The sequence below is a fragment of the Myotis lucifugus genome, unplaced genomic scaffold, assembly GCF_000147115.1.
Source record: "Myotis lucifugus unplaced genomic scaffold, Myoluc2.0 scaffold_26, whole genome shotgun sequence".
In the NCBI taxonomy this organism is placed as follows: Eukaryota; Metazoa; Chordata; class Mammalia; order Chiroptera; family Vespertilionidae; genus Myotis; species Myotis lucifugus.
This window is the reverse complement of record NW_005871074.1, coordinates 1,138,095-1,147,806: the sequence shown is the minus strand read 5'-3', so window position 1 is coordinate 1,147,806 and position 9,712 is coordinate 1,138,095. Positions and strand designations below refer to the sequence as shown.

General features: G+C 46.9%; 1 protein-coding gene across 1 annotated transcript in view; it reads left to right on the top strand.

The window, feature by feature from the left end:
* The window catches only part of MFHAS1 (malignant fibrous histiocytoma amplified sequence 1), a 73,166-nt gene extending 64,544 nt beyond the window's left edge, over nt 1-8,622 (top strand). Inside the window, 1 exon segment of the mRNA XM_006086165.3 lies at nt 5,761-8,622. Within this exon segment, the coding sequence (XP_006086227.1) occupies nt 5,761-5,794 (34 nt within the window). The 3' untranslated portion in view covers nt 5,795-8,622.
* Nucleotides 8,623-9,712: the final 1,090 nt, after the last annotated feature.

Here is a 9,712-nt window from a genome sequence, read left to right as displayed (position 1 = left end):
GGTGGTAGTACTGACAGAGAACCTTCAGTTCTGATTTTGGCAGGTCGTGTGTTGCAGAGTGAGAAAAAAATGGGCCGGTTTGAAAATTGTTGGGCTGAGCTTCCTCCTTTTCCAAAAAGTACAACTAATAATAGGAGGCAAGGTTGAGGTACCGCATTTCAAAACTGCCTTTTAAACATGGGCTCTTGTGTATATACTGGATCGTTCCATTCAAGCAAGATCCCAGTAAAATTCCAGTTATGCCCTGTTGTAAGTATTCTCAAAAATATAGTGATTACTTTGCATAGGAATGTTGGCAGTTATATTGTTATGACAAGGATATTCAAGACCAATTGAAATAGCCTTTTATAAAAAGTAGGATGAAGACCCTGTGGCCTGTATCTCACCAACTAAACAGGCAAAGTATGTTTAATCGCACTCAGATTTGTTAATATGAACTCGATTAAAAAAATTGCTTTAAACAATGGAATGTGATAAATTTGGCTTTATCACAGTGGGGACTTTTTCACTGGTCACAGAATTTTTTAAATGCGGAGGGCGTGGCAGGCTGCGTGCGGAGTTTGCCTGGGGTGTGGAGCAGGTTGATTTGCATTGACTTGTCCTGTTCTTGGCAAAAAGTGAGCAGCTCCTTGCCTTGCCGCTTTCACAGGTGAGGAGCAGTGTTTCTTTGGTGATGTAGTCTCCCGTCAGCCACATTGATATGGCATTTGTTCCCTCTCTGCTTAGGTATCTCCATACTTTCTTGGAAAATTAAGTGGAAAAGATAGTGCTTCTTTCCCTTATGCCACCATTTTTACTGTGCCCGCTCTGACTTTAGGAGCACCAGTGTTTAAGGGTAAGTCTCTGGGAAGCAGAGAGGGTTTCTGAACTACCGACTCAGAGAGTTTAGGGGCAAAGGGAGGATTGGGTTTGGGATGAAGAGATTGTATAGAGCAGGACAGATTACAAATCTTTTACTTGTCCAGAATCAAGACGCGTTTGGGAATTAAGGATAAGGACAGTGCTTGATTCTTTCACCCAAGTCACTGTAATCCGGCATATATCAGTCATCAGATCCTTATTGGAAAAAATAAATCATCTAAAAAAATTACTCCAATATTAGACAAGATGATAACATCAGGAAAAGCTCAGTTGATCAGCACAGCCGATAGCTTTCTAAAAGCCGTGTTTGTATTTATTTTCTCAGGGCACTTTGATGGGCTCGGGAATTAACTTCCTGAGTTGGAATCTTCCCGAGTTGACTTGTTTAGCTATGAGGTAGCATCTGTCAGATGCAGATTACGGAAGCGCTAATCTCCTGGGGTTACTGGGCGCATTAAGAGAGACTATCACAGCCCTAAACCAGTTTGGCTCAGTGGATAGAGCATCGGCCTGCGGATTCAAGGGTCCCTGGTTCGATTCCGGTCAAGGGCATGTACGTTGGTTGCGGGCACATCCCCAGTGGGAGGTGTGCGGGAGGCAGCTATTTCTCTCTCATCGATGTTTCTAACTCTCTGTCCCACTCCCTTCCTCTCTGTAAAAAATAAAAAAATAATAATAATTAGAGAGACTATCACGGGGAAAGCATTTAGCATTGTTCCTTGCACTGAGTAAATATAGCTCAATAAAATCAGTTGCTCTTATTTCTACCCAGAATTACTAGTGGTGTGCACTGGGGGTGGCACATACAGGTAATAATGAAAAAAATTCATAATATACATAGAGATACTTGAGTAAAATCCACCCTCTGACTTACTAGCAGGGTTTAGCTTGTTAATGGAGGTGCCTGCCCACGGAAGGTACACATGAGTGCGGGATAGGTAGGTGAGGGTGTTGGCCTCCCTTCCCTGCCTTTTCCATGAAGGGGTCCAGGTAGAATGCACGAGGATCTGTTGGTAAGGTCGCCTGCAGTTACCAGTGACATCAATACCCAGCCCAGGCTTCAGGAGCTAAGAGATAAGCGGTAGCATTTCTTTCGTGTTGTAGTCACGCATGCCTACGTGACTGGATAAACTCCTCGGAGGGGACCCCAACTCCTTTGCTCCTCCCGACAGCCCCGTGAGTTCCATAGGCCGGAGCACTGAGCCCACAACACAGTTACTGAGGGCACCGCTGGGCTGAAATCCGCATCGTGCTCCCAGTCAGTGCTGTTTTCACAGCAAGCTCTTCCTTCCACATTGGTTTCAAAACATAGTGTATTAATAGAACATTGGAGGTATAGTAAGGCCAGCAGATCAGGAAACGGCTGCCATTGAAAAGGTAGTTGATTACTCACATTTCCTTAGAGGACAGACATGCCGTGGGGGGTCGGGGCGGGGAGCTACATGGGGAATCACCGGGTTGGTCACGAGGCAGAGAGAGAGGGAGGAACTGGGCAAGGGCCTGTATTGTGGTTTCTGTGGGAAGGCAGAGGGGCAGGCTTAGCACTGGCCAGATGGGATAGTTTCAGGGGGCTCTGGGGCCTAGGACTGTCCCTGGTTGTCTGGGACCTTTGCAGTGTTTGGGGCAGGTGGATGGTGGCCCAGAGAGTGAGGAGGTTGTGGGGTCTGGTTTGCATTTGAGAAGCACACTCACATTTGAGTTGTTTACCATCTCTGGCAACTGGCTCCCATTGCGGGGGCAGCCCCTCCAGGGGCAGCAAGATCCCGATGTCACAACTTCAGAATACAGGAAGTAAAAGGCATGGCTACCACGTCATGGTGTGGCTTCAGTTTGGGGCTAAGCTTCTCAATACCTTCAATAACATATATCCCAGGAGTGCGTGTTCAGTAACCCGAGAGGATGCTGGGTCTCAGACCGCCCCCCCCCCCCACCCCGCAGTTGATCTCTCCCTTCTCCAGCCCTCTGTTTCCAACTTCCTACCTGGCAACCCCCTTGGATGTAGGCGTCATGGGTGTGAATTATTGTCTTTCTCCCCCAAAGCCCTTCATCAGCCTGTGCTTTGCACCCATCTGTGAAGCTAGGGATCCGTCAGCCTCAGCACTGCCCCTCTTCTCCAGGTGCACACCTTCTACGGTCATATCCGCGTGTCTCAACAGGAGTGAACCCCGTCGTGTAACTTTCTCTCCGACCCACGCTATTCTCTAGATCCACCTGTCTTTGCCAAGATTTCTGTGATTAAGTCTCAACTCAAGTGTGAGACCCTGTTACTTCTCTCCTTATGAAAAAGCCTTGAATGGCTTCCTAGTGATTATAGTCACAGGTTTAAATCCTGGGCATGACTCCCATACCTTCTTACTGTGGGGCGGGGGGGGGGGGTCAGCCATACTGCGCCCCTGGCTGGGTCTCAGTCCTCAGCTGGCTGCCACCCCTTCCCTCCCACCCAGTGAAGGCCCATTATTCCTAAGGCCAAGGCCATGTGTCACCTCTGAGAAGCCATCAGCCCTTCTAACTCATTGGTCACTCTTTCCTTGACATCTCTTCACTACCTCTATACACCTCCATTATAGCAGTGAGCTCACAGTAGCTTGGCTATTTTTTACCTGTGACTTTTTCACATCTTATTAATCATTCATTCAGCGGGTCTTTGTTGAGTGTTTAACCTCTGCTAGGCATTGTGCCAGGTGTTGATGCAGAAATAACTGAGTTAGACTCTGCCCTCAAGAATCTAATAGCCTCCTTGGGGAGAATGAGAACCAAAGCTACAACCAGGCAGTCTTGTGAGTAATTACAACTAAAATGTGATACCTGCTGACCGGTGTATCAGCAAAGTCCTGTAGGCACAGGGAAGAAAGAACACCACCAGCCAGAGCTGGGAGAAGTTCTAGGCACTTGAGTGGATCTTGATTGATGGGTGAGGACAAGCTAACTGAGGTGGGGAAGCGGTGACTCGATGGATTTTTTTTCTCTAAGAGCCCGAACATGAAGAGTGGTATTCATGTGGGGAAATGTTCACACCGCTTTTCCTTTTACTCCCTTCCGCGCTGGAGAATCTCCTGTAGGTGCCCCTGATGAGGGATTCTTGTGTTTCTCAATCTCATGTGTGACTCAGGAGAGCTGACAGCCAGACACAGCTGTCGGCATTTCCGCAGGTTCTTGGATTCCGTGAACAAAACATTTACGTAGCACTTCTCTCGCACGAACCCACGTCTTCCAGCGCCAAAGTTAACTGCTTGGTTGAAACGTGTGTTTTCACGAGGCCGTCCTCTTTACAGTGAGATGTATTATTACTTGAATTTCAGGCCGTCTTCAAATCTTTCTCTACTGTGAAGTTACTATTTTTTTAAATATATTTTTGTTGATTTTAGAGAGGAAGGGAGAGGGAGAGAGAGATAGAAACATCAATGATGAGAGAGAATCATTGATCGGCTGCCTCCTGCACACCCCCTACTGGGGATCAAGCCTGCAACCCAGGCATGTGCCCTTGGCCGGAATCGAACCTGGGACCCTTCAGTCCATGGGCCTACGCTCTATCCACTGAGCCAAACCGGCTAGGGCCGAAGTTACTATATTAACAGGCCTTCAAAGTGTCCTCGTGGCTGAGTGCCATAGAAGCCGGAGACTGTCCTCGGGGCCCTGAATATTCCAGCCCGTCCAGCACAGGTTGGGGTCAGGCAACTCCTCTGAAGGCCTGGCCCTGCCACTCTCTGGTGTGGACCCTCAGGGAAGTTATTTAACCACTTGGAGCCTTGGTTTGCGTCTTGGTAAAATGCAGGGGAAACGTGCTTACCTGGCAGGATGAGCTGAGCTGATGATTCGTGAAATAATGCTCTACAGTGGACGGTGCTATTCCCGGCGTGTCGTATGTTGTTAGCAAATGGAAGGTGTCTGTTTTTGGTGACATTGTTATTATGTTCAGCAGATTCTTGTATGGGCTGGAGGGATGTCTTAGGTAGATACTGAATTATCAGTTTCCTTAAGATCAAGCAGCCTTAGGAGAGGTGGAGGTTGGAGGGTGAGGGAGGGGGATCCTCACCCCTGTATGTCTTCGTATGTTTTTCTAAATGTTGCTAAAGCAGTTCTTAAAACATCACAGCTTGCCTTTGTAGGAAAGCTGAAATAAGGGAGGGGGACATTGGCCATTTTTCCCTCTTTTGTCTGAATTGATGGTCACTTCGTTTAATTAACTGAAGACACAGCCCTTTCTTCATTTTATATTCACCCGGCTCCTGAGTGTAGTTCAACAGCCTTGTTTACAACACTTTAAGTACAATCCTTCTTACTCTTTAGTATACATCCCTACTCCTAGAGCAGTGATGGCGAACCTTTTGAGCTCGGCGTGTCAGCATTTTGAAAAACCCTAACTTAACTCTGGTGCCGTGTCACATATAGAAATTTTTTGATATTTGCAACCATAGTAAAACAAAGACTTATATTTTTGATATTTATTTTATATATTTAAATGCCATTTAACAAAGAAAAATCAACCAAAAAAATGAGTTCGCGTGTCACCTCTGACACGCGTGTCATAGGTTCGCCATCACTGTCCTAGAGGGTTATTTAGCATGTGTCCGTGTGAGTTCCTGGTCAGGGGGCAGTGATGTATTTAGAGTTCGGGGTTCTTAATTACAGACCCAGGGAACTGAGATTGCAGTGGAGTAAGTGCTTCTATGTCATTGGTCTAGTCTCTATGTCTGAGCCTCATGTCACAGAAATGTCCGACAGGTGTCTCGTGAAAGGACTCTTTCCTTGGTAGGAACATGATTAGGCAACAATAAGGTGCTCTAGAAATAGAAATAAAATCCGTGCAAAGTAGATTTAGAGCATCGCTTCCTGTGCTTATCGTTGAGAATACCATTGCCTGTTGTCATTCCTGTGCTTTCTTCTCACCCACCCACGTAGGAAGAACGTTGGTGAAAAGCACAGAAACCAGTGACCTTTATGGCTGTGGAATTTCCGTGAAGAGACTCACCTGGACCACGTTTCCTACCTGGTAACCCTCCACACTCCCAGTGTGTCGTGAACTTGAGCGCACGGCTCAGGGTGCTCTCAGAGGAGGGAGCCCGCCTGGCCTGCCGAGGAGGTGGGGAGGGGCGGGGGGAGGTCAGGAGAGAGAATATGGAGCAAGTGTTTTACAACCTGAACCTCAGAACTGTGACCCTCCAAGGAGAGCGCTACTTGAAGAAAAGAAAAGACAAAAAAAAAAGTCGAATGGCTTCTCAGGGATTTTGTTTTCTGTGCACATATAAGCCATAGTTCCAGCGCAGGTGGCAGTGTTTAGAGCACTCAGATTTCAGTTCTGTTCAATGTGAACGAGGGCGCGCCTGACCATTCATTGCTGTTCCGCAACTAGTGTAAAATATGTACATGTTTATCTTTATTTTTATAATATGCAAAGACATTTAAATTTATACAGTTGGAAGCTTCTAGCGTTAGTTAACACTGGGTGCAATATTCGCATGAGAACTGTGCCAAGATGGGGCTGACTTCTTATTTTAGCATAAGACCTTTCTGTTCATTCTTTACTCTGTAATCCTTGGCAGATTAAAAAAAAAAAAGATACCTGTCTGCCCATGGGGTAAGGATTGGCTCGTAGAGGTTGCCAATAGTCTGCAAGGTGCACGCAGACACTGACTCCTCTCCTTCTGACGAAAGGCCCTGCCTGTGAGCCGCTGGGCAGGGTGCTGGGGTGGTTCCTTTTCGCTGCCACATGTCACTACTGCTGAGCACAGTGTTCCTCGCTGACTATTTGTGGTCACTGGTGATGCACCGATGGAGGTCTGGGGTTAGGGTTCTTTAGCAGGAGGCTGAAGCATTAGCGAGTCCATTGAAAACCTGAGTCTTTTCTTTTAAAAAAAATTTTTGTATTGATTTCAGAGAGGAAGGGAGAGAGAGAAACATCAGTGATGCAACAGAATCATTGATCTGCTGCCTCCTGCATGCCCCCTACTAGGGACGAAGCCCGTAACCCGGGCATGTGCCCTGCTTGGGAATAGAACCATAACCCCCTGTTTCATGCGTCGACGCTCAACCACTGAGCCACACCGGCAGGGCCTGAGTCTTTCCATAGCTTAAGATAATCAGGAGTCAGTTCTGAAACACGCAGAGAACTCTCAGAGTAAGTGCTCTTTTTTTCTAGGACAGAGTCGGTGAAATTTAGCAGAGCACTTGGCAAGCCTCCACATCTGCCTGTCAGGCCTTCAGATAGTCAATGGCCTAATTGGAGAGCATAATCCCCCGCTGGTTATTTATAAATACAGAGCCTCTGACTGGTCGGTCTTCTGCCAAGAACTAGGAAAACTTGTTTTAAAATCTCCACGAAGCAAAACGTAAGAAGCAAACCAAACAAATTGCTTTCCCTTCGATTCCTAATTAGGGCCAAGCAGCATCTCCTGCAGTAGTAACACCTTCTCGTCTGAGGGATGTGAGGGACCATTAACATCTGCCTCCTCTGCATGTTGATCGAAAATGTGTAAGACTGTTCTCACCCGTGTGAGGCAGGAAAAGCGAGTCCGCTGGTCGTATTCTCTCATAAAGTATTAACTCTTGGAATGCCACGGTCCACCAAGTGTCCACGAGCAAGTGGCTGCATCACAAAAAATCACGAATCAATTTTTGTAGACTATTTTGTGCCCCAGGAGTTAACTTGACCAATTCCAGAACCTCCAGTTAAACAAGGGTGATTGCTGATGATCAGAAAACCACGTGGAATCAGACTGTTTCTCCATTTTTAAATACTTGAATATGACACCTCAAAATTGAGATTTTGCTCTCATGAGAACAGTCACAAAATCAGTCTGGTGGAGCCCTTTGTCACAGTTCTCGTGTGTGTGCATGGGCGTGTGTGCGTGTGTGTCAACTGAATGCTAATGTTTAATTGCTTTGTGGACCATTGAATCGTAAAAGTTTTTAATTGGCACGAGACAGTTCCTAAACTGTCAAATTAACGGATTTTGCCCCGTCTTTTGTAAAGACTCTTAAGTGTGTGACTTTGAGCTAATTCTCCTGGGGACCATATTAAATGAAGAAAAAAAAATGCCCCTTTGGGTGACATACCCTGAAGAGTGTGTGCTGTTATTATGAACATAAATGCCCACGTTCTTAATATCAATTTTTCAACAAGTGACGTTTTGTGCTGTCATCCGAACCCTAGAGAAGCAGAGTAAGAAGAAATCTTGGGGTCACATGTGTTTAAGTAAAAAGACCATGCAGTCGAGGGTCATGTGACCGAAAGCAGCTCCAGAGAAGCTTGAGACCTTGCCCCAGGGTGGGGGAGGGGTGAAGATACAGGAAACACTCTGCTCTGTGGGAACTTTCACCGGCTGTGCAGGAAGTCCTTTCCTCCTTCCACACCTGGGAAGACTCGGCCAGCGGAGGCGACAGGCAGGTCCCTAAGCACACGGGGAGTCTTCCCGCCAAGTAGCCCCTGGCCCCCCAAGAAACACCCTCTCCGTCGGTTATGGTTTCTATCCCTGCAACTCGCAGTATCAGAGCCGCTTCCTGGAATTGTAACGTGCTGCCAGGATTAATGTTCTTCCCCTTCCAAGAAAAAATGACAGTGCTCGTATTTGACACTTGTGTGATGGACTCCTATGACTGAAAAACATGGAAAGGGCTTGGTGTCATTCCTGATGGGTGATGGGATGTGTGTTATTTTTCATGCCACAGTTTGTGAATTGTAATTGCGGTTTCCTATTTAATTGTCGTAACCGGGCAGAAATTAAAAAAAAGTTCAATAAAAATACAAATGTTTAAGCAACTATATTTCTGGAGTTTAGTTATTTCTATGGGTGTTTTTTTTGTTTGTTTGTTTGTTTGTTTTAGTTTTGATTTTATCACTTATGGAATAACTTTTATATTTTTAGCTAAGTCACTTTTGAGCTATGGGAGCTGGGCGGTGGCAGCTCTGTTTGGGGATTGAGTCCCAAAGAAGAAAACTGTTTAAACCCCGTCCTCTGGCCAGGCCAGTGTGACGCAGTGGTTGAGAACCAACCCAGGAACCAAGAGGTCTCTAGTTTGATTCCTGGTCAGGGCACATGCTCAGGCACAATCTACAGTGGGGGGCTGGGGGGAGGGGGCGGGGGCGGGAGGCAGCTGATGGATGATGTTTCTATCGCTCTATCCCTCTCCCTTCCTCTCTCTAAAGATCAATAAAAAAACATATTTAAAACAACAACAAAAAAACACTCTATCCTCTGTTTTCAGACTGGAGATTCAACTCTGGTTTCTTAAATCAGATCCTTTTCCCAGTGATCTGCTATTCTCCTGAATCAGAGCTTATGAATGTGTGATAAGCTTGCAAGTTCTCTCTCCCTGGGCTCTTAGCAGCCTGCCACCACCATGTTACTATCGGGGAGGGAGGGTGTATATTTCAGGCTGGGACCAGGTACCAGGACCAGAGGCCCTGTTCTCCCTGTTTGTTTGAAAGGACAGTTGAGAAGCTAAGGAAAGAAAAAGAATGAGGCTGCTTCCTGTAGACGCCACAGCCTCTAGAGAAGAACCAAAGCAGGAAAGCCCCAACCTGGGGGCACGGGGAGGAAGCGGCCCCCTCAGCCAGGAGGCTTCATGTGAGACTCCTGAGAAGGTAGGTGGAGCCACCGGGAGCCCTGAATCCAAACGTACCTCTGCCAATGGAAAGGATGAAACCATGAGGCTGGCGGAATTTTCAAAAGAGCAGCACAGACGGTTTTGCCCTGACAAGCTGGTCCAGGTGAGCAAGGCCCCGTGCCAGCCCTCTGTCCCTCCTGGTGAACAGGGCAGAAGAGAAGTCATCGCTGTGGGCGTGGTTTTTCTTTACCAAGGACCTCGAGTTCTTTAAACTTGGTCAGCAGGTGTCCGTGGTGACAATAGAAGT